The sequence below is a fragment of the Oratosquilla oratoria genome, chromosome 8 (assembly GCF_046742065.1).
Source record: "Oratosquilla oratoria isolate Oo_2021 chromosome 8, ASM4674206v1, whole genome shotgun sequence".
In the NCBI taxonomy this organism is placed as follows: domain Eukaryota; kingdom Metazoa; phylum Arthropoda; class Malacostraca; order Stomatopoda; family Squillidae; genus Oratosquilla; species Oratosquilla oratoria.
The window spans coordinates 22,896,736-22,924,235 of NC_134784.1; the positions used below are offsets into that span (position 1 = coordinate 22,896,736).

General features: G+C 40.0%; 1 protein-coding gene across 1 annotated transcript in view; it reads left to right on the plus strand.

Annotated features, from left to right (window-relative positions):
• LOC143027631 (TOG array regulator of axonemal microtubules protein 1) overlaps nt 1–27,500 on the plus strand; it is a gene marked incomplete in the record, with an annotated part of 199,434 nt that overhangs the window by 24,166 nt on the left and 147,768 nt on the right. The window contains 1 exon segment of the mRNA XM_076189018.1: nt 15,853–17,278. Coding sequence (XP_076045133.1) covers nt 15,986–17,278 — 1,293 coding nt within the window.

The following is a 27,500-nucleotide window of genomic DNA, read 5'->3' on the forward strand; positions in this document are numbered from 1 at the left end:
ACAATACGTTGTTTGCAATTGGTTGTTTAGAACCGGTTTTTAGTCCACCGTTATTTGCACTGCGGTCGTGTAAGGAATAAATGTGGTTGTTCACAATATGTTGTTTACAACCAGTTGGTTACAGTATGTGTACAACAGGTTGTTTACAATACGTTTGCAATTGTTTACAACTGGGTTTTGGTTCACCGTTGTTTGCACCACAATCGTGTAAGGAATAAATGTGGTTCTTTACAATATGTTGTTTACAACCAGTTGGTTACTATATGTTTGCAGCAGGTTATTTGCAATACGTTGTTTGCAATTGGTTGTTTACAAACGGTTTTTAGTTCACCGTTGTTTGCACTGCAGTCGTGTAAGGAATGAATGTGGTTGTTCACAATATGTTGTTTACAACCAGTTGGTTACAATATGTTTACAACAGGATGTTTACAATACGTTTGCAATTGTTTACAACTGGTTTTTGGTTCACCGTTTGCACTGCAGTCGTGTAAGGAATGAATGTGGTTGTTCACAATATATAGTTTACAACTAGTTGGTTATAATATGTTTACAACATGTTGTTTACAATCGGTTTTTGATTCACCATTGTTTGGACTGCGATCGTGTAAGGAATAAATGTACTTCATCCATATTGTATGATATGGTTTGAGTCCATTTCCTTGCTTTGCTCACTTCTGTGACGCGTGACCAAGGCGTCATGCAACATGTCATGACGTCCGACTTTTACACGTCACAGTCCTCCCACGGATCCATTATACAACACTTCCGGCGTCATGTTACCAGTCTCGGGATTTTGTTGCAAGTAGTTTTAGTGCAACAGTGGCACCAGGTTCCAGAGAAACGCAACTGCTCCGGTTCAACTCTGGAAACTCTAAACGGTTCTCAGACTTGGGTTTACGAAACTCCAGTGGTTCTCGGGACGGTTTCCTGGGGTCTTTAGAGGATTAGCGAAAGATGATGATGATGATATGGTTTAACGTCACAAACTCCCCCCCACCCCCCTCCTTATCGGAAGGCTAGGACGGTGCCCCTCACAGAGGGCTTTGTAGCGTGGAATTTAATAAACCATACCCTTGGTTCAACTTCGCCGGTGGCAGGATTCGAACCGCCATCCCCTCGCCGTAAGTAACGACGCCCTTACCCGCTCAGCCAGCGAGCTTCCAGCGATGACGTACACATTTAGATCTACAGAGAGAGAACATTGTACATTATTTTTTATGTTAATGCTTAACCGATGAATAAAGTCATAAAATTTTTAACAACTTGATAACCATTGCGGTGCCTTTGTATATTTGATTAGTCTTAATATATTAGAATTCCGTTTTCTGTGTCAGGTTCATTGAGGTACGGGTCGATGGTCTGATGACTCTCGGGGTACGTAGAAAACGGGAAAAAGGTTAAGGACTATTGATCTGTATGTACTTAAGAAGGAATTAGGCAAGAACTGCCTTGAACTGGTTTACCAAAAAAGGGGTTAAACAATTAGACAGAGTTGGTAACTATGTAGTGAGCGCTGAAACTAATGGTTATCTTAAGAGAAGATTAGAGAAATATATGGGTAGGGATGTCAGGTGGTTAGGGACATGGAACTGCCTAGGTATTATGGTCTCTTGCAGTCTCTTCTATTCTTATGTTCTTATGTACTTCCTATCATACAAGTGACATCAAGCAGCCGGAGGGAGTGGGAGAGAGGGGGAGTAGGGAAGGGGGAGTACAAAGGTTGTATCACTCCCCTAAACGGATAGCACGGTGGCCATGCATTGGATCAGACACCTGCCTCGTAAGGGTCAAGTCCCCAGCTCGATCCCCCAATGAAAACGGGTATCGAGCTAACAGGTTTAATTATGTATCCAAAGTTCAGGAAGATGTAGATTACCCTCTCAGTGTGTATAAGGTTAACAGCTACGAGGTGGAGCGGATGTTGGGCACCCCACCACTTTCCACTCCAACAAATGGCTTTTGCACACTTAAGATTTGCACCTGTGTGCAGGTGTTCGCAAGGATGAACACGTGTTCTTTGCTGTGAAGAACACTTGTGGAACAGATGTTAACTAGGTTAGTTTGTGTGTCGTGGGATAGTGGTTCGTGAGGTGTGGATGGTAACGTGTGGATAGTAGCCTGTGGAGGAATAGTGGATGTATATTGTGGATATAGGTTTCATAGTTCGACGAGGAGATAAGTCCTCAATATACGTAATACTGAACAAAGAAGACTAACTTTCCAAGCTTGATCTCCAGTGACCCCACCAGCAAACTCAAAGTAAAGGTTAAACTTTTTTGAGTAGGTTAACAATACTAAGAAAAAATTGGATATCAAAGTAGCTTTTAAATATGACCACACCATTAAGAAAACTTTAATTAAGAACAGCCCTCCTAACAACAGCGGTGTGGTCTATAAAATTCCTTGCCAAGATTGTAACAAGTTTTATATCGGACAAACTGTGAAAAACTTGGAAACAAGGATTTCCCAACATAAATATAGTGTGAGATCTGCCCAGGAAAATAGTGCGTTATTTCAACATAAAGCATTATACAACCATCATATTGACTGGTCTAAGGCAACAATTTTAGCCAAAGGAAAAAGCCTACTAGAAATAAATAAAATAGAATCCTGCTTAATATCAGGCACGTTTGATAAAGAATATAAACTTAAGCTATGGTCATTTTAAATGTGATAAATTGGTAACCCAAATGGTCACCGAGATCTTTCCGCCAGATTGAGCCTTATGTGTTGGTCAGGTCGATAAGGGTAAGGTCATCCCCCTTCCTCACATTGTATTGTCTCCCCCCTTCCCCCCCTATGGATTTGCCACCTGATACTTACATTTAAACCGTTTCTGTATCTCTGTCATTTAGTCTGAAGATGTAATATACGAAAGTACTTACTGTCTACAAGTTTCCCTTCTCCTGTGGTTATTTTGCATTTTTGTATCACGGTGATGTTATTGCTTGCATATATATATATATATATATATATATATATATATATATATATAATATGCAAAGTAGACCACTTGGAAAAAGAAACTAACGAAGCAGAGCGCTTTTGTATATTACATCTTCAGTGCAAAAAATATTTTTGTGGTACTTTTTGCACTCAAGATGTAATATACGAAAGCGCTCTGCTTCGTTAGTTTCTTTTTCCAAGTGGTCTACTTTGCATAAGTGAACACACGTACCCGTGTTCTTATTAGCATATATATATATGTATATATATATATATATATATATATATATATATATGTGTGTGTGTGTGTGTGTGTGTGTGTGTGTGTGTGTGTGTGAGTGAGAGGTTACTCGGGGAGGACATTCTGGTTGATCTAATGTCCGTTGGCACTCGGTGTGGTGACCTTGGTGTCCCTCTGTGTTGTGTTGGTTGGTATTGGGATGTTCTTCTCGTATTATAAGCTCGTCTGCTATTAATAAATTTCTTTTGTATTATTGGCGGTGTCAGATAATTGTAGAATCCAATATCTCTTGTTGAGTGATGTCTTTTTTTGTGTACTGATTTCACGTGTTGTTTGATAGACCCATTTTGGAGATGTATTGTAAGTCTTCTTGAGAATGTTTGAATTGTTGCTTCAATGTATTTTACGTTTTCTAGGAACTGACACTCTCCTTGTTTGCACTTGAACTCGTAAATTAAATTTGATTCTTGTAAGGGTTGTGGTTTAGATGTTGTGTTATGCATAAAGAGGTTTCTTGTTTTTATTTTATTTATTTTTTTGTAATATATTATTATTTTGGTGCTATTCTCTGGATTATTGCATGTTACTTTTTTGAGATGATATCCGATGATATTCTTTCATCAGTTTTGTAGGCTGTGGACATTTGGAGTTTTGGAAACCATTGTTCACGAGAGTTTGTTTGATACGATTACTTTCTTGATAGAACATTGGCGAATCTGAGGCTGTTTTATAGGCACGATGGAAAAAGGCACGAATTACTCCGGTTTTATAGCGGTCGGGGCATTCACTTGATGCTATAAAACTGGAGTATATGTATTTATGTATACGTATATATGTATATGTATTTATGTATACACACACACACACACACACACACACACACACACACACACACACACACACACACACACACACACACAGACACACACACACCTACACCTAGCCAGAGATCGGCAAATAATGAGCTCTGAGCTCACTGCCGTAGGGTGGTGTCTGGCTGTCTCGACAGAGACTGCAGTAGACCTGAGGTGAATACATATATATATATATATATATATATATATGTGTGTGTGTGTTTGTGTGTGCGTGTGTATATATATATATATATATATATATATATATATGCGAATAAATCACAATAACACGTGATTTACAGAATGTGAAATAAAAAACACTTGGAAAATAAAATGAAAGGTGACCGAACTTTTTCGTCCGTTGAAGACATTTTCACAGATACAAAGTAAGGAAACAGTGACAATAAATACACAGTTGAGATACATTAGGGGGAATTAAGACAGGTCCATTCTGACCTTACTCGCTCAACACTACAGGACATTTGGCCCTTCTGCTGTCGACAGCATTGTTATGTAGTTGTCTAATTTATACATTCCCATACTTATATTCATGTTGTTCTCAAATGAAGCTTTAATATAACATGATTCTATGACATTTCTTTCCTCATTTTCTTTACCTAAGACAATTTTCTTTGTGTTATCCCAATCGCTGCAATGATTAAAGTCCCTTAAATGCACAACCAACCAACCTGAAACTTGCCCTCTTCTGATGTTATATTTATGTTGGTTTATTCTCAATTTTAAATCCTTGCCTGTTTGACCAATATAAATAAAGTTACAGTTTTTGCAAGGGATACTATAAACACAGCCTTCACTAGAAGCAGGTAGATTTTTAATCAACCGGCTTTTAACAGTATAAATAGAGAAATTGTATAAATAGAGAAATAGATAGTAAAAAACATCTTTGAATGAATTACTGAGGAAAAAGTAAATAAGTAACGACAAGATTGTTCTAACATTGGGCTGTGATACACAACGAGGTAAACACAGATACACAGATAAGGTAACTAGGTTAGTGTGACTACGTTGATAAAACTAGGTTAGTACGGACGTATTCTTAGGTAATTCTGAAGACGACGAAGGAACCTAAAGTTGAGGGAAGGGACCGTTTAGTAAAGAATGCTATTCCTGTATTCTATTCCTGTACCCAGAGGATTGACGTCGGTTGCTGACAGCTCCCCCCCTGACCCGGAAGTATGGAGGGAGTACAACACATCGATTGGGAGGCCAGGACAGATCTGGACTGACACACACACATACATACATACGTACACACATACATACATACACACATACATACGTACCCACATACTAACGTACACACATACATACAAACACATACACATACATACATATATACATGCATGCATACATGCATACATACATACATACATACATACAACACACACATATATACATGCACATATACATGCATACATACATACATACATACATACATATATACATACATAAGGTACCTACATCAGTGGTATGATGAATGGAATAGATAACCACTTAAACTTGTATGTAGATGTTGTCGAGACCAAGAAAGGAGCGAAAGGCGAAGAGTTTTGTAGATTATTACGCTGTGACCTAGATAAGCTCAATGGATGGAACCAGAAGTGTTAGATTAGTACCGAGAAATATGCAAAGTCGTGGAAAAGGGTCAGAGGTAGACAAAAAAACGTGAAGATTAAATCGATCACAAAAGCCAAAGAAGGAAAAAAAGGTATTTAGGAATTTTAATCAGGGGATATGTTGTCAAAAAATCATGCAAATAGAACAACCGGAGAGTTATTTTTTATATATATATATATTTTTAATGAATGTAAGTGAACATTCGTTACGTGCACGAAGAAATTATAGAAAAAAAGATATCTGATCTGTCCCAGACTGAAATATGAAGCTGTAGTTTAGCCACATGAAAAAACAATCGAAAAACTAACAAGACATATGAGGAGAGACTGCAATGACTGGGCCTACCTACGCTGGAGGAATAGAAAGCATTATGTGGTTTAACGTCACAAACTCCCCCCTATTGGGAGGGTAGGACGATGCCCCTCACAGAGGACTTTGTAGCTTGGGATTTAATGAACCATGACCTCGGTTCAACTTCGCCGACGGCAGGGTTCGAACTGCAAGTAACGACGCACTAACCCGCTCAATCAGCGAGATTCCAATGGAGAGAAGGGAGAGAAGGTGATGTTATAGTGATACAAATAAATAATAAATAAATAAAAATGATAAAGACTATCTGCTTGTTTGGGATGAGAGAGCCCCACGAGCACAGCTCCATTATCGTAAGCTACAGGTTAGTGAATGCATACACAATATACACATGTATAATACATACATGCATACATACACACATGCATGCATATAGACATATATATATATATATATATATATATATGTATATATGTATATATACATATGTATATATGTATATATATATTTATATATATATATATCTATGTACATATGTATATATGTATATGTATATAAGTATATATGTATATATATATATATGTATATATATATACATATATATATTAATAATTATATATGCATATATATATATATATATATATATATATATATACATATATATATAATATATATTCGTATATATATATATATATATATATATTAATATAAATGCATACATATGTACATGGATACATACATGCATACATGTATACATATATACACGCATGCATTATATATGCATATATATATATATATATATATATATATATATATATAAATGCATACATATATACATGGATACATACATGCATACATACATGTATACATATATACACGCATGCATTATATATATATATATATAATACATGCATATATACACACATGCATACATACATACATGCATAAATACATTCAATCTTGAACACACACACACATCATACGTATGCATTCTTCACTTATACCAAAATTGACATACAAAATTAATTTTGAGATCCTTTTGATCCAGTGTCGAAACATATTCAGGTCATCCATTACGAAATGACTAATATCTAGGAGATTTTTTTTTTCGTCGTGATAGTGGTTTAATTAATTATTAGTTAATCTTCATCGCGTGAGAACAACAAACATAACAAACGCCCAGGACTCGAACGTAGCTTGATAACGATCGCGGTCGACGTAGCGGCGAGCCACGGCACTGAGAGAACGCCACAGAAAGACTTCGACACTGACGAGCCTCGAACATAAGAACATAAGAATGAAGGAGACTGCAGGAGACCATAAGGCCTACACAAGGCAGTTCCATATCCATCACCACCTGTCATCCCCATCCATAAAGTTGTCTAACCGTTTCTTAAAACAACAGATAGTTTCAGCGCTCACTACATGGTTACTACATAGAATATAAGAATGAAGGAGACTGCAGGAGACCATAAGGCCTACACAAGGCAGTTCCATATCCATCACCACCTGTCATCCCCATCCATAAAGTTGTCTAACCGTTTCTTAAAACAACAGATAGTTTCAGCGCTCACTACATGGTTACTAAGTCTATTCCATTCGTCGACCACCCTATTAGTAAACCAATTCTTGCCTATTTCCTTCTTAAATCTACCAGTTTAAATCCACTACAGCGAGTCCTGCCCTGTTGTTTTAACATGATGACCTTGTTTGCATCACCCTTGTTAAAGCCTTTGACCCACTTGAACACCTCTATTAGATCACCTCGCACTCGGCGTCTTTCCAGAGAATGTAAGTTGAGGTACCTAAGCCTCTCTTCGTAGGGCAAATTTCTGAGTCCATTTATCATTTTGGTCACTCTTCTCTGTACTGATTCTAGTGAATTGATGTCCATTCTATAGGACGGAGACCAAAACCGTACCACAGGGTCAAGGATGGTCTAACTATCGCTAGATAGAATTTGATAATTACCTCTGCACTTCTATTCGTTACCGTCCTAGCAATGAAACCTAATGCTCTGTTAGCTTTATTCCTGGCGCTAATACACTGTTTCCTGGTTTTAAGGTCCGGACTCACTAGAACTCCCAAGTCTCTCTCGCACTCAGTTTTCTCTAAAAGCGTGTTATCTAAGCTGTATCTATTTTTGGGGTTGTGTAGCCCTACGTTTAACACGCTACACTTAGAGATATTGAAGTTCATTTGCCATTTCACCAACCATGTGAACAATTTGTTAAGATCATACTGCAGAATCTCTGCGTCGTCTCCTGACCTAATTAGGCGTTCTATTTTAGTGTCGTCCGCAAACTTACTAACATCAGTACTTATCCCACTAACATCACTATTTATCCCTGGCCAGTCTGCATGTGACACTCAAATATAACGCACAAGAACTTATACAGAGATGTGTTTCTTCGTTTGATCATTATTTTTTATTTTATTTCGTTTTGTTTTGTTTGTTCTTATTTCAGGTATATTTTTATTCCTTATTGTCATATTTTTTGTTTTATATCTATATTTTTTTTATCTTATTTTATTCATTTTTTTATCTAATTTTATTTTCGTATTTCTTTTTCATGTTTATTTTTACTCATTCATATCATATTTTTCGTTTTATTTCTATTTTAATTTCTCTATTTTATCTAATTTTTTGTACTTAATTTTATTTTCGTGTTTCTATGGACAGGAACGTCTATATAGTTGAAGTGATTTATTTCATGTAAATGAAATTGTATTAATACAGTAGCAAGGAAAAATACATTAGGTTATTTGTGGTATATGCAAAAAAGATATTTGAGTACAAAACTGTAATTAGAATAACTTAACAAGAGGGAAAATGTATCCACCTATACATTCATTGACAAAGATAATCACAAAATATTATTGGAAATAATTCCAATAACTTTAGCGAAAAATATCTTCTAAAACGACTCCAGTATAAAAGATATAAATTACTTAGTAGTTATAATAAAAGTTATATTACATAGCTGTCTGATCTTTAGTTTGAAGAGAGTCAACTACGACAGTGGGAGTTCAACAAACACGACTAGTTAAGTGACATACATCTGGCAGCGTGTACTGGCCAAGTCACGTAATAATCAATATCAGTAAGAGAATCAAACTGAAATGGTTTGCATCTGTTTCCAGTCCAATTTCTCTTTGTTTCATAGAAGAAAATATTATTTCTATCATATATATTTTTCATATCTTAAAGGATTTAGAAAAATCGTATGTCACTTGTATAAAGAAGATCTTTGTAGACATTATGTGATGATTCCAGCTCTTTCGTTGCTAAGCTTCTAGCTTAATGATCTAATGCAGGACCATCGGACTACCCTTTGGGTGAACGGTGCAGCCCCACACCATGTTGGCTTCAAGGCGTAGCCTGTGTTATTCGAGAGATTGTGGTTGATTACTGTCTGCATCCATTTTAAGCAACTGGGCCAAATTGATTATATATATATATCTATATATATATATATATATATATATATATATATATATATATATATATATATATATATATATATATATATATATATATATATATACTTTTTAAATACTTAAACATTTGAGTTTGCTAGAGCGTGCATATCTCAGTATTTGTATCAACCTGCTTTGTGGCATTAGTGTGATTTTTATTTGATGTCATCGTTTGATGATGATGATTAATGGTGATGATGATGATGATGATTAATGATGATGGTGATGATGATTAATGATGATTAATGATGATGATTAATGATGATGACGATGGTGATGATAAACTGGGTTCTGCGGTTGCTGTTATGCATGAATACATTACATATAGTGCGACTTGCTGGTGTAGTGGTATTGCGCTTGACTACCAACTCGGCGGTCTAAGTTTGAGTCTCGCTGCTACAGCTGTGGTGGGCATGGAGGTGTGTGTGTGTGTGTGTGTGTGTGTGTGTGTGTGTGTGTGTGTGTGTGTGTGTGTGTGTGTGTGTGTGTGTGTGTGAGCGCGCGTGCGGTTACAGCAGCACCTATAGATCTGGTCACATATGAACTCTGAGCGCTCTTCCAGGAGGGTAATAGCTATTGATCACGTGTCCAGCACGTGATTTAAGACCATGATGAATCACTACATGCTTCCTCTGTGATACCACCCGGATGTGATGGCCCGGTAGGCTGGCACTTAATTCCCGGAGCTATATTTTCCTGTGCAAAAACACAATTCATTAAGTATATGACTGCATTGAAAATATACAGAATACTTAACAGGAAACTATGCCCATGCGTGTCACTTCTCTATATTCTCCTTCTCCCCCATCCACCTCCCCTCCACCCTCTTCCCCTCCCCCTCTTCCATTCACCATTTCTCACCTTTCACCCCAGGACTCGAACCCATGAGCTGTGTAACTACTTGACACAAGTCAAGGACGTTACCATTGTACCAAGTTGATGGTATACAAGCAACTGACAATGCATGATACCCATCCCTCCCCTATCCTTCCCCCTATCCTCCTTCTCCTTTCCCTCCCCCTAACCTCCTCTTCTCTCCCCCTTCTCCCTCCCCTATCCCCCTATCTTCCTCTTCCTCTCCTCTTCCCCACTTCCCTCCCCCACCTCCTCTTCCCTACCCCCCTTCCCCACTCTCCCCTTCCCCTCCTCCTCAAGTCTGACTATGCATACTAACCATCCTCCCAGTTCTCCCCTGTCCTCCCTCCTCTTCCCCCTCCCTCCACCACCTCCTCTTCTCACCTCCTTCCCTCCCTCCCTCCCTCCCTCCCTCCCTCCCTCCCCCTACCCCCTTGGAACAGCAGCTGTTTTCTGAGGAAGGTTATCTTCAATATCAACGAGTTATCTTTAAACCAGATCGTCCCCAAGACTGTCTGCGTTGTCTGTAGCGCGTTGGTATCGAGGAAGGGCCGTTTCACACGTATCGACTTTTCGCCGTGCGCCGTCCACGACGCGACCTCGTGCTCTCAAATGAGCGTGCATGTCTATGGACGATTTCACGCGTCACGACCACGTGTGAAAGCGTCCATAGGTACCCATGGTTATTTGAGAGCACGACGTCGTGTCCAGGACGGCGCACGGCGAAAAGTCGATACGTGTGAGACGAGCCAAAGAAGAATTATAAACGAATTCTTTCCCATTGGGTCCCCCCCGGTTTGAGGATCTAGGGTCCTTTCCCACCCGAAATTGTTCTTAAGGTGATGTTGGGATTTTTCTTCGGGGGACAGTTCGACGTTCTGGTGGTCCTGAGTACGTGCCACATGGCATGGTGCTTATTGAGGGTATGTCAGAATATTAGGTTAGATTGGGTTAGGTTAAGTTAGCTTACGTTAGGTTAAGTTAGTTTAGATTACGTTAGGTTATATTAGGTTAGGTTACGTTTGATTAGATTACGTTAGGTCAAGTTGTGTTGAGGTTAGGTTACATTGATGTTAGTTTCCGTTGAGTTTAGGTTCCGTTGAAGATAGTTTCCGTTGAATTCAGATTCCATTGAGTTCAAGTTTCGTTAAGTTTAAGTTTCGTTGAATTTAGGTTCCGTTGAATTTAGGTCCGTTGAGGTTAGAGTTCGTTAAGGTTGACTTATGTTGAGGTTAGGTCAGGCGAGGGTACGTTAGATTTGGTTACGTTAGATTGGGTTTCGTTAGTTTAGATTACGTTATATTGGGTTACGTTAGATTAGGCTACGTTAGGCCGGGTGACGTTAGGTTGGGTTAATTTTGGCTGGCTAGTATAGGCTAAGGTACGTTTGGCTAGGGTACGTTAGGTAGGGTTAGGTTGGGTTAGACTAGGTTACGTTAGGCTGGGTTAAGTTAGGTTGGGTTACGTTAGGTTAGGTTACGTTAGGCTACGCTAGGTTGCGTTAGGTTAGACTATGTTAGGTTAGAGTACGTTAGGTTAGGCTACGGTAAATTAGGTTACGTTAGTTTAGCTTGGCACAATAGTTACAAACTCATGGAAATCTGCCAAAGTCAAGACAGGGGGACCTGTTAACAAAGAATTCACCTACAAGACCAGATGAACTTTATGCCGTTACGCGTTGACATTCTGCCGGGGACTTGAACGGCCATCTCAAACTGGCAGGACGTAGATTTAACTCGGAAGTGGTTAGGAACAACTTCACCAACCGCGTAGTCAATCAATGGAATAAACTTCTTGTAGAGGCAGTGCAGTGTAGCACGATTCTTAATTTTATGATTCATTTAGATAAACGTCTAGGCAATATGTTGTAATGGTTCGCTAGTTTATTAATTTCTTGGTTAATCTATCTGTTCTTAACATCCGACCTAGTTATGGACCAAAAGGTCCCCTGTCGGTATGGTCGTCCTATGTGATCCTTTTGTAATCTCCCGCTTTCTCCTTACATTCGACAGCTCACAGTCCTACTGCGCATGCGCGTCATATCTTTCCTAAGCAACACATTTGAACGTTTACATTTACTTTTATGTGTTATTTTTTATCTTACTATCATTTCTTTTTACAAAATGTAGGTTTGATCTGTAATAAATCGCTAACCGTGGCTTCTTATCTGAAAACTCTATTCTATTTCCCTGTGAATTCAAGAATATAAAGTCTGCCAGGATGGTCTAGATTTAGCAAAGACGTTAATATATTTTGGCGTCATCGTTTTTTAATATTTGTAGTTTATTTCATTTATTGTTTTGCTTATTTACATATCTATATATTTATTTATCTATTTTTATTTACCCATTTATTTGTTTTTGTACCAAAAACGTATTTGTGCTTCTATACTAATGTTCCACTCATATTTATTTGAAACTTGTTCTAAAAAAAAATCAGTTCCTAAATTCAAATCTGAAATCACATTGGTTATCCATCATATTACAATAAAAAATTTAACGGTTAATCGTGCTTATGGTAAAGTGATGTAATAAATTATAATTATTTTGAGGTTTATTGGAAAAATGTGATCGAATGTTATTGTGATAAAAGGTGTGGCGCATCGCTGTGACGTCATGTCGCTTAAGACTGACCCTGTGTTCTGATTGGCTGAGACGTATCCTGATAGTGCCTATGACTTTCCCTGCCCCCCTCTTTCTCTCTCTCTCGCAATCTCACTCATACATACACACACACACACACACACACACACACACACACACACACACACACACACACACACACACACACACACACACACACACACACACACACACACACACACACACACACACACACACACACACACACACACACACACACACACACACACACACACACACACACACACACACACTCACACTCACACTCACACACAAAAGTCAAGGATATCGGGAAGTTTAGCTTTCCCAGAGAGAATAATAAATAAATGGGACAAAGTGCATTTCAGAGTAGTGGAGTTTCGTACCATGTCAAGACCCAAGAAATATAAAATGGCAGCCAAGGAGAAGGACAGAATAATGAATGTGAAATGTAAAGATAATACGAAAGAACAGACATACACAAATAAAATATGAATATACGATTTTTACATCGGTAATGAATACGCAGGAGCTTTACACACGCACGCACACACACACACACACACACACACACACACACACACACACACACACACACACACACACACACACACACACACACACACACACACACACACACATGTATATATATATATATATATAATATGAGAAAGGTGGAAGGGGGAAGCACGGAATCGAATTTTTCCGCATGAACTACTAAAGAATTAGACGTCCTTTGTGCTTTTATGAACATAGTAATGACATAAAAGCACATAGGACGTCTAATTCTTTAGTAGTTCATGCGGAAAAATTCGATCATTTACCAAACTGGAGAGGAGCCGAAGTGCTGCATAAAGGTTTTGATAAATTCACCAGAAGAATTGTAGAATCAGCATATATTTCAACTAAGAATTCATCGAACCATCGAGGAGGATTTATAAATTTAGCTAAACAAACTAGTATTTTAATTCTAGAACACGCCAGAAAAACGACCTTTCCCAAGTATCCGACAAGATAACTAAATTTAGTACATAAACTTCAATTACAGTTTTCCGCACACTCCCTGAAGAAGTTCTACTCGAACGAAACGTTAGTGTGTTTAGGGTTCCGTGCCATCCCCTGTGTTGATGTTCTCCATCATCCAAATCATATATATATATATATATATATATATATATATATATATATATATATATATATATATATATATATATACATAAATACATATACCAAAAACTTTTTCCCTCCTTACAAGGGAGGTAGCCTAATACCAACAGCATCTGGTGTTCCCAGGCGGTCACCCATCCAAGTACATATATATATATATATATATATATATATATATATATATATATATATATATATATAGAGAGAGAGATGGTGGGTGGGTGTTGGTCTCTGGATGCGACACTGGCTACTGCACCTTTCCTCGCTTCCATTACAAAGGAGTTGAGAAGTAGTGAAAGCGCGATTCGAAAACTTGCTTAGTACTTACGGGTGTGGAACTCAGACCTGTCAATTTTGAATAAAAAAGTAACCACAACTCGCATAGATAACATTCAAGTCCGCTGGAAAATAAATAAGAATAACAAATAGATAAATTAATTAAGTAATTAGTTAGTAATATTAATTCATTAATGAATAAATGAATGAACAAGTTGAATGAATAAGAGGTGATATGTTATTTTCACTGCCGTGTGTGTTGACACCGTTCACAGGATCGAGAGGCCCAAACTCTGATCCCTCGCGTGCCGGACTTAGTTTTAATCTGACATCTTAAATACGGGGACGAATTTTTAACATAATCGTCCAGGCCAATCCCAGTCTAATCCCAATCAGCTGAGGGGTGGGATTGGGACATATTGGGCTCTCTGAATCGACTGGGGCGTTTATTTTTGTCCCTTGGTCACTTCCTCAACCGAATAGAAGCGTCTGGAAGAGGAAGAATGACGGCATCACCGGGTTGAAGGGGCACATTGCCAATGCTTGATTAGTGGGTTCGTGTGTGGCACTGTGCCAGAATAATAATACTAATGTTTCCACGCCCATGTGAAAGTTTCAAGCTTATATTTATTCCTATATCAGAGAAAAATGTTAAAAAGAGAGAGAGAGATAGGTAGAGAGAGAGAGAGAAAAAAGAGAGAAGCTGGAACAAGTGTTAGTCTTTAGTTGCCATTGGGTCGTATCTCGTGTGTGTGTGTGTGTGTGTGTGTTCTTTTGTATAAAGTTTTCCCTCATACAACTTGTATTTAACGTTACGGCACTCATCCAATCAGATATATTTTCTGTGATATCTCCAGTTTCTTTGACAAGAAATCGGACTTTCTCTAGAAATTCGAAGAGTAAAGATGTTGAGACTAACTTGATGAATAAAAGTAACGTTTGTTTTCAATATTTCGAAGATACAATCCCCATGATCACAGAGAAAATGTAAATATAAGGAATGCAGTTATTTGTGTACAAACAGTAATATAAGAGATGTAAAGAGTAGTTCTAGTATCCAGATCATTTTACTTCTGATGTTATATTTTTCTGTGGTAGTAAAGCTTTTATATGTTCTTGTAAGGTTATCTTTTATCTTTATTCGTTATCTATTATTACTTTTTTATAAGTTATGAGTACTCTACGAAGATGTAATAGGACATGAGCACTGAAGTCCATAAGACTTTTGACCTAAAAGTTTGTTCTTCGTTATCTTCACATGTTGTGGAATGAGTAATATTTTGGTTTCTGCGTGCAAGGCTGATGGGTGTAGTTTAGGTCCAACTTGTTATTACAAGTGCTGCTGATCATAACAAGCTGTCTACAATTAGGTAAATGCACGCACGCTGGATTTTTTTTTTTTTTTTTTTTTTTAGTGGACTTTATCCCGATCTTTAATAAGGGTTCTTTTCGTCTGACTTTACAGGCAGTATGTCAGCCGCTCAAGACGCCGACGAGGAGGAGGATGGTCATCAGGCAGTACGCCTCCACGTGAACAAAAGTTAAGCCATGATTCTTCGTTCCTTGGCGGAGGTCAGATGACCTGAGCCGACGACACCATGACCTCAGTCGCACCTAAACGACGGCCCAGTGTCACCGCGTCGTCACCTCCAATCCAGGAGGTGGCGACGACTTCGACCAAGACCTTCCCGAAGAGTCCCTCGAGGACCCCGAAGCCCTTGAGGAAGAGTAAATCCGTGTCTTCTGGAGAGTCCCCGAACTCGGAGGGATCGTCTCCGAGCACCAAGACCTTCCGATCTCAGAGGTCTTTTGGAGAAGACGAGGCTCCCTCGTCCGTATCTCGAAATGAACCTTCCCCTGCAGACACTTCCATGAGATCCAAGAGCCGGCTCTCCACCAAGAGCCTCCCGGTAAAGAAGAACACCAGCAGCCTCGCTGTCGAAGAACCTCGTTTTCGTTCTCGTTCGACCTCGCCCCATCTCAAGGCCAGTCCGGTGACCACCCGAGCGGTAGTTCAAGAACTCAGACACCATCGCGACAAGACTGCCTTCATCAACAGCCTGAAGAAGGAGATGCAGGAGAACCACAACTTCCCACCCAACTTCAACAAGCTGGGTCTCTTTGAGGAGCTTTACAAGATTCTCCAGGATGATCTGTGGGAACTGCGAAATGAAGCCACGCTGCTCGTCCTCGACCTCCTACCATACCTCAAGCGCGACCTGGACACATGCATGTCCATGGTCCTCCCCAGCATCGTCCCGAACTTGGGTCATCGGAACATCGCCATTCAGAAGGCGACCGTGCTCCTCCTTCGGACCTATGCCCGAGCCAGCAAGGACAAGCAAGGTCTTCTCGAGGACCTCGTCACCTACGGCATCGGGAACAAGAACACCAACATCAGCAAGTTCACCATCGTCAACCTGACGCACATCCTCAACGAGGACTTCGAAAACCTCGATCTCTCCTTCCTGACGGAGAGTCTGGTGAAGAGGCTCTGCGTGGACGAACTCCGACAACCGACCATCGTGAGTCTCAAGAGGATCAGGTTCGTCGTCGGGGAGAAGGAGTTCGGGGCTTACTTGAAGATCCTCGACGACCAGGGGCGCCAGCGCCTTCAGAAGGCTTTCGAACAGGAGGAGAGCGATTCTGCAAGGTCCACCCGGTCCATGTCTCGGTTGCAAATGGACGAAGACGACCGGGATGTCGTCATGAAAATGAAGAAGAAGGAGGCGGGGAGGCAGAGCAGGCAGAGCACCTACTCCAGCGGCCACGAGGACAAGGTCTCCTCTGAGGAGACGGAGATGGAGCCACCGCAGTCGAGACGCAGCAGCCAGGGGTGGTTCGAGTTCGGCATCGTGGACGGCTCCATCATGGACAAGATCCACAACGACGTGAGTACATTTATCTGAAACCTATATATATGCTAATAAGAACACGGGTACGTGTGTTCACTTATGCAAAGTAGACCACTTGGAAAAAGAAACTAACGAAGCAGAGCGCTTTCGTATATTACACCTTCAGCGCAACATTGTGCACTGGATGTAATATACGAAAGCGCTCTGCTTCGTTAGTTTCTTTTTCCAAGTGGTTTACTTTGCATATATACATATATATATATATATACACACACCCACACACACACACACACACACACACACACACACACACACACACACACACACACACACACACACACACACACACATATATATATATATATATATACATATATACACGTGTATGTTTTAAGACAGAGTGAATCTTTTGAAGCTCTGCCAAGGAATTCGAATCCTGACCTGTGCGTGCATAATCACGTACATAAATCAGTCGCTAGCGTCTTGGCTTCGTGATTATGCACGCAGCGGTCAGCGTTTGAATCTCTTGGCAGATCTTCTAAAGATTCAACATACATACACATATTGTATATACATATACGATACATGTACATATACACAAACGATACATATACAGTGCATGTACATACAGAAAAAACAAGGTTTAAGAATCTTACGTTTATGTGGTTCTCCTGTATACATGTATAACACACACACACACACACACACACACACACACACACACACACACACACACACACACACACACACACACATATATATATATATATATATATATGTATATATATATATATATATATATATATATATATATATATATATATATATATATATATATATATGTAGGATCGTCGGGCTTTTCGTTGGAAAATAACAGCCTTTGTACCTCACAATTGTGACTTAATCGAACTTAGTAAATTTGCCTGGGTGTGGAGAATGGATGTGGAGTATTGATTGTATCGGAATGGCTGTGATTGTGAATCGGTTCTGAAACCATTGTAATCAGATTTGTCCAATTTGGTGTTAGCACTGAAATGCCACACTGGTATACAGCACCTTTGATGTCCGTCGTTGCAGAGAGGGTTTGGGAAGTCGTGAAAGCGGGGCTCGAACGGTTCCCTAGCACCCCCATGTGTATTGAACCCGGAATCCACACACACACACACACACGCACACACACACACACACACACACACACACACACACACACACACACACACACACACACACACACACACACACACACACACACACACACACACACACCACTCCGCCTTTACGAGTTGCACGACTGCGCCAACCTCTGCCACGCAACTCCTGCAAACTTCTAACTTTAGACATGTACTCACCGTGTAATTGGTTTAGCTTTCATCCCCAGCGGACACTGATGGCCGGCCTGTCTAGTATGAATGACAAAGGTGACGGCTTCGGCCGCAACCAGACACATTTTTTTTTTTTTTTTTTTTTTGGCTTGGGTGTACCTTTCCTCCACACCTTCCGTACCAGACAGTGCTTTACCTTCCTGTCCTTCCTGCCGCCAGACGATTTAATTCATTTCTGACGAAAAAGGGGATTAGAGACGTGTTCGAGTACAGAGTTGGGTATCGAATTTGTCCGAGATTACTTTCACACGTCCCTAGTATCAAAGTATTAGGAAAATGAATAGATGGTGAATGAATAAGTGTAAGGAATGTAAACAAAAAACATTACGTTCATTCATAAAATTCGTAGTACGTTCATTCATCTACGACGTACAACTGTTGTTGAGATGACGTCATCTTTGTTGACAAACATCCCTCATTGCATACGTCAGAAAATACCGAAGGAACTTATGTCTACGACTGTGCTGTGCAGTCGCTTGCGTGTTTTCTTAATTTTGCATGCAAGATCTATAGTTATGCAACTCAAGGACTGTAGTTATATTGCACAATTTATATATTTTTTTTATTTAGAATGATCTTTCACATAAGTACTGACCTTGTTCCACGAATGCACAGAGGTGCTTTTTCTATGACGAATCAAATCGTTTTGTGTCAATATATAGCGTACGATGAATAAAAGATGGGATGTCGTTGAGATGAACAAGTTCGTCTGGTGAACGAAACTGTTGAAATGAGCGAAATTATTTGGAAGAGCGGTCTCAAAATTTAGTACGAAATAGAAAAAAAATGTGGATTGTAATTTACTAGCGCTTCTATACTCAAAAATAAAGAAAACTTGCCCAATTTTCAGAAGGTCACGAAAACGACATTCCTTTATAAACCTTTTTTTTTTATCTATACTTTAAGAAATCCAAGAAGTTTTCAAGAAAAAAAGACAAAACACAAATGCCATAAATGACATTTATTTACAAAGATTTGTTTTCCTTTTTACTTATTCTTTAAGAAATCCTAACAATTGCCAAGAAGAGAAATATGTATTCCTTCCAAGCCGAATAAAGAACTAAACCCAAATAACCATAAATGAAATGAAATTACGATAGAAACATGTAATTTGGGTTGCCAAGTATTCGTATAAAAAAAAAACAGGACATTTTTATTTCGGGTTACGTGGGCGCTTAGTCGCGACTAAAAGGGGCAATCTAGAATTAAAGTCTAAGAAAGGGTACATTAGACAGTTGGTCATGCGATACTAAGTTAAATTAATTCTAGATATTACTTGCCCCCCTCCCCACCCAACCCCACCCCCAGTCTACCGACTAGTCATTAACGCCGCCCCCCTCTCAATCGGGTCCGATACTTTGTGGCCAAATGTCCTGTGATCAAATGTCCACTGACCAAAACTTATGGGATCAAAAATCCACGCACAAACACACACGCAAGGTTGGTAGAGTCTCCGACTGTCACTACGGCGGTCCGGGTTCGAATCCTACCCAGGGATGAAATAATTTCAGTATCGCTGCGCTTCGAGTCGTTACTCCAACTCTCGTGGGAGGGGAGTTGGGGGTATGTGTGTGTGTAAGGTCACAGCATTACTCATAGATCGGTCATACGAGCTCTGAGCTCTCTTCCGGGAGGGAAATAGCTGTCGATCATGAGTCCAACACCATGGTGTTAATACACACACACACACACACACACACACACACACACACACACACACACACACACACACACACACACACACTCGCGCACGCACGCACGCACACCTAATCTATGCAACCCCTACCTGTCCTAAACCCACACTGTTCCTCACCAATTACTCCCTCTGTTCCTCTCTTAACAAACTTGATGCTGAAAGGTACAAAGACGGGTCACTACGAGCGTGGCTCTCCCCATATAATACAACTAGGTCAAAACACACACACACACACACACACACACACACACACACACACACACACACACACACACACACACACACACACACACACACACACACACACACACACACACACACACACACACACATATATATATATATATATATATTCCACTCCCATCCAGAACTCATTTTCCCTCTCATCTCAGCTCCTCACAAACCAAATGTCCTGTGGCAAAATGTCCTTGGACCAAATATCCTCTAATAATTGTCCTGGGACCAGATATACTCGTACTGTGGTGAAGTCTTCTGGGACTAGATATCATGTGATATATGTACTGGGACCAAATATACTTGGCAAAATGTCCTTGGGCTAAATATATCTCAAATCAATATCCTGTGATCGAATACCCTGTAACCACATATCCTATGACGAAATGTCCTGTGACCAAATGTCACAGGACCAAATGTCACAGGACCAAATGTCAAAGGACCAAATGTCACAGGACCAAATGTCATAGGACCAAACGACTGGATATCCCAATCCGAGCCGTTCAACCGTAGTTATGCCTCACCACGAATTTGTGCCTGCTTATGCTGTTGTTCGTACCTTACCTTCTCCCTCTCCCCCTCCCCCTCCCCCACCCTCACCCTCACCCTCCGTCTCCATTTGTTATAATTCTGTTCTGGTTTCCGCCAGATTGTTTTGTTCATCCCAATGGCACCCGTTCGTACTGATCTATGTGATTTTATTCTATGTGTGAGTATGTATATATATATATATATATATATATATATATATATATATATATATATATATATATATATGTATATAACTGAAGGCGGAGAAAATATATACGAGAAATAATGGAAGAATTACTGCCTTAACCTTTCGACCCTTAGGGTCTTGATCACAAAGCATAACACAAAAGTATAACATGGACATTTTATACACATACATGTCACCTTCAGTTACATTTGTCATAGTTTAAATCAATATATATATATATATATATTATATATATATATATATATATATATATGTATATATATATATATGTTGAAGTATGGAAGACAAATGAGTGGAAGGGCGGTGAGCTAAACACAGAGAACAGTTGGAGTTTCGACCTTACCAGGACATTTTCATAGAACATAGGAGTTTTATTCACTGACGTTTTGTCCTTACCAGGACATTCTCAAAGTACATAGAAGTTTTATTCACTGACGTTTCGTCCAGTTTTATTCACTGACGTTTCGTCCTTACCAGAACATTCTCAAAGTACATGTACTTTGAGAATGTCCTGCTAAGGACGAAACGTCAGTGAATAAAGTACATGTACTTTGAGAATGTTCTGGTAAGGACGAAACGTCAGTGAATAAAACTCCAACTGTTGTCTGTGTTTAGCTCACCTCCCTTCACTCTCATTGTGTTGCCTCGTTGATTAACTTGTTGCTGTATCCATTGTTAATAAGGACTTGGGTAAGTCTTTCCAGTTCAGCGTGCGTATTTTTCTATGTAGAGCAGTGTGATATGGCGCGTCGTATGTGTGCGTTGATAGTGGAGGTTAAGTATTGTTGAGGGCATTCACTTTTACCATTAAGACAGAAGTTTTTGTTGCTGGGTTTTACGTATACTGATGTGGTGTACTTATTGTTATGACTGGCAACACAACGAACTATCAACAACTGGTATTCCAACAAACCCACCACACAAAGACAAGAAAACATTAATATATATTACAGAAATCATATGTCATCAGAATACAAGACATGAAAAAGTCATTAAAGACATAATTGCAAAACACGTCAAGCTCACTGACCCAGAGAACAAAATATCACTGACCATATACTACAAGACCCGAAAGACGTCACAACTTTTACTGAGAAACCGCCCTCCCAAATCGACACCGTCTTTACAAGAAAACCACATCATTTACCAACATAATTGTACCGTTGAGAACTGTGGGTCTCAAACATACATCGGAATGACGAGGACAAAACTTCAAGACGATGAAATTGCCACCTACAACATGGAGCCATAATCACTATAACACCAAACATAATACTTCCCTCACCCACCAAAACTTAGAAGGAACAGTAATAATAGACGGAGAAAGAGACTCCCGCAGATTAGTATTTATTGAAGCAATTTACATAGCCAAATTAAAACCAACCATGAACATACACAGCATAGACCTCCAGATTCTCCCATCCCAGAAGCGCACCTGACCTCTCCTAGTGATTCCTGATGGCTCTGAAGCAGCAAATCAGGAAGATCGCTTCACACGACACCATCCAAGCAATCAGAAATAAAATAATATATAAACGTCACACCCAAACAATTAGCCTGACGATGGTCTCCAGAGAAGACCGAAACGTTGCAACCTCATACGGACAGCTGCTACTCAGCAAACTAACAGTCTAACACCGTAAACTAGCAAGAGAAATTGAAGTTCTCAACAAAAAGATAAACAATGCAGAAACGACAATATTATTCAATCTCGTCTGTCAACAAGAAAATATTCTTCCTGGATACACTAATATATATGTATATGTATGTATGTGTATATATATATATATATATATATATATATATATATATATAATATTTTTATTTTTATTTATTACTTTAACTCTGGAATTCACAGTGGGGCCCTGTGTGGGTAGATCCCATGGGGTAAGGTCGGGGGGGGGGGAGTTCAACAGCCTTACTTTCAGTAACCATAGAGTAGGATACAATGGAAAAACAAAACAGGAAGGGAGTTACAGTTGAGATTCTTCTTCTTGCTCTTCTTCTTCATCATCATCTTTATCTTCCTCTTCCTCTTGTTCATCTTATTCTTTTTATTTTTTTCTTCTTTTTCCCCATCGTCTTCTTTATCTTATTCATCTTATTTTTTCTTCTTCTTTTTTTCTTCATCGTTATCTTCCTCTTGTTCACCTTCATATCCACGCGTTTTGAATCCTTCCTCTTTTAGTCTGAATTATTTTCAAAATTTAATTAGTTTACAAAGACCATCTCCCACGAATTTCGTCCACCCAGAAAATGAGATTCCTGGAAGGGAACCCAGGAGACTCCTGCAACCTAGGAGACTCTTCTGCCGAGCACGTGCCTTCCAAGAACGACGGAGCCATCTGGCGGCGCGCGCAAGAGTCGTTGCCTCGATGTGCAGAGGCGAGAGGTGTCTTGCACATCCTCAGGGAATCCGAGAACCTGACCTTTCAGTCTCATGTTTAATCCGAGAGTGTGTAAAGTTCATTCGTCCGAGTCTCTCTCCCTCCTTTCCTCCTTTCCCCCCTTCTCCCTCTCCCCCTTCCTCCCTTACCCCTCTTCCACTTTCTCTCCCTTCTCCCCTTTCCCCTTCTCCCTCTCCTCTCTCCACTCTCGCCTTTCCCCCCTTCTCCTCTTACCCCTTCCCTTCTCCCCTTTCCTCCTTTCCTCCTTTCCCCCTTCTCCCCTTACCCCTTTCCACTTTCTCTCCCCGTCCCCCTTCCTCCCTTTACCCCCTTCCACTTTCTCTCCCATCTCCCCTCTCCCCTTCCCTTCTCCCCCTTCTCCCCTCTACCCTTCCCCTTTCTCCCCCTTTCCCCTCCCCCCCGTCCCCATCCATTCCCCCCCCTTTCCCCCGTCCCCTTCCGGTCTCCCCTTTCTCCCCCATTCCCCTTCCCCCGTCCCCATCCATTCTCCCCCCTTCTCCCATTACCCCGTTCCACTTTCTCCCCCCCCCCTTCCCCCCTTTCGACGAAGTTCGCCGATGCTGGGCGCCAGCCACAACAAAGCGCCCGCTTCACATTCTTCCCATTCTCATCACCTGTTGTGAATCAGGGACCGAATTTATAAAAGATCCTAACACCGAGATTTTTTTTTTTTTTTATAAATTCGGACCCTGAACGAATTTCATACCTGCAAGTCCATAATTTATACATACATACATACATATACACATACATAGGCTATATACATACATACATACATACATGCAAGGTTGACCACGAAGAAATACTATTAAAGCAGAGCGCTTTCGTGTATTCACATCTTCAGTGCAAATTATTTGCACACGAAAGCGCTCTGCTTTAATAGTTTTTCTTCGTGGTCAACCTTGCATTTTCAAGAACACACGCTTCCAGTGTTTTTCCTGCACATACATACATATATACATACATACATACATACATACATACATACATACATACATATACCAAAGGCTTTTTCCCCCTTATAAGGGAGGTAGTCATCAAACAAAGGCATAAAACCATTCCCACCCATTCCATCCCCAACATACTCCACTCCCCTCTACCCTCTTCCCTCCCTCTCATCTTGGCACCTCCTGGATGACGGGTCAGTCCTGCATCTTGTCCACTGCCTTGAGTCAGAAGCAGTTATGTCTCCACGCAATGATTGCACCATAACTAAGGCGAACCTTAGGTCTATATATAGGATCTCTTATAAATTCGGGCTTTGCATAACTAGAAGACTTTGCTTACAGTATTCTAGACTCTTCTAATAATATTACAACAATGCGCCTAATATTCGTATTGGTTTAAATTCTCGTTATTCTTCAATCAACTTCTCGAAATATGACATGAAAGTAATTTGATATATGGAGATTCGAAAAATGAAAGATTGTTATCGAAGTCGTTTCTACCCGAACGAACTTGCAATATTTGACGGAAATTTGACCAGCGTGAAGCCGTTTTAGGGTCTACAGACACCTGAAATATTACAGTATAGAGATACAAATGTAAATAGCAATTACACAGTAACAGGAAGGGAAACAGAAATTAATATTAACTACACGGCAGCAGAATGAAAAGCATATCAATAACAATAGTAAGAAAAACGTAGAATTAACAAAAAGAAAATAACAAAGTGGAAAATAACAACAACAGCAAGAGGAGCTTGGAAACAAAATCAACAACAAAATGAGCTTAGAAATAGTAACAACCACAACAACAATTACACAGTAACAACAGCAAGATGAAGACACAAATGACCAAAAAAGAAACAATAAATAACAACAATAACAACAAAACAACAAAGTTAAGACGTGTAAAAATAACCAACTCCACAAAAACAAGAGAAAGATAAAGACAACAAAAATATCACTAATAACTAGATAACAGCAATAAAATGACCGTCGGAAATATCAACAACACCGACAACAATAACAACGAAACAGCAACAACAATAACAGTAACAACAAAAACAAAAACAGGAGGAGGAGCATAAGAACAACAACGACAACAAAACGACAGCGAAACGACAACGAAACAACAACAAAACGACAGCGAAACGACAACAAAACGACAGCGAAACGACAACGAAACAACAACAAAACGACAGCGAAACAACAACGAAATGACAGCGAAACGATAACGAAAAAACAACGAAATGACAGCGAAACAACATCGAAACGACAACGAAACGATAACGAAAAAACAACGAAACACCATCGAAAAAACAACGAAACGACAGCGGAACGACAACAAAACGACAACGAGGCGACAGCGGAACGACAGCGAAACAAGAAAAAATGACAATAAAAAACAAGAACAACAGCAGCAAGAGGAACATAAAAAGAACAACAACAGCGAAACAGCATCAAGAACAACAACAACAAAAACAACAACGGCAAAAGGACTATAAAATAACTTCAACAACAGCGACACAAATGTTCTACCACTACCAACAACGAAACAGCATGAACAACAACACCAACACCACTAACAACATCAACACCACCACCAACAACAACACAACCACCACCATCAACCACAATCAACACCAATAACAGTAACAATTCCAACAACACCAACAACAACAACGATGAAAACACTACTACCACCACCAACAACAACAACAACAACAACACAACCACCACCATCAACAACACAATCAACACCAATAACAACAACAATTCCAACAACAACAACAACAACAACGATGAAGACACTACCACCACCAATAACAACAACAACAATGACAACGACAGTAATACCTGTTGTTTTTTTTCCCGGCCTCACGCAAGCCGGACAGAAATTAGTCTCTCTCCGGCTTCATTACGGCCGGGGCCGGGATTTGAGATCACGCGGCCCCGGCTTTGGCTCAGCCGGACGGCCCGGCCCGGCGGTCCAAAGCCCAAAGCCCAAAGCCCAAAGCCCGGGAGCAGAATCGACCGAACGCTAATTAATCCTCGGTCCAAAGAAACGAGGCGTCGTCGGCACAGGGCACAACACACAGGTATACACACATACACGTGTACACATACACGTGCACACACACACAGACATACACACGTCTATATACACGTGCATACACATGCATACATACACACGCGCGTGCGCACGCACACACACGTGCTTGCGCAAGCACATACACACGTCTATATAAACGTTCATACACATACATACACACGCGCGTGCGCACGCGCACACACGTACTTGCGCAAGCACACACACATACACACACACACGCACGTCCACACACGCACGTACACACACGCACACACACACGCACACACACACACACACACATACACACACACACATACACACACACACACACACACACACACACACACACACACACACACACACACACACACACACACACACACACACACACACACACACACACACACGTACACACAGCTGAGTAAAGCGCACCGGTACAACGGGGGTGGGGGCAAATCATGCAAGAATGTGTGGTGTCGCTTTATGTGTTTATTCTGGCTTCCGTCAGGCGGTTTTATTCAGTCGTGGTGCAGTTCCCTTTCACGCTCAAGAGGCTCGGTAAAGGGTCGAATTTATTTTATTATTATCATTATTATCATTATTTGTGTAAACATTGTGACGAATGTGGATAAAGGGAACCACTCAGGCAAAACTAATCAGGAATTAAAGTATTTCCCTCAGCCCGTGTTCCCTTTACCTCCTCCTATCCACATTATTATTATTATTTTATTTTATTATTTTATTTTATTTATTTATTTATTTA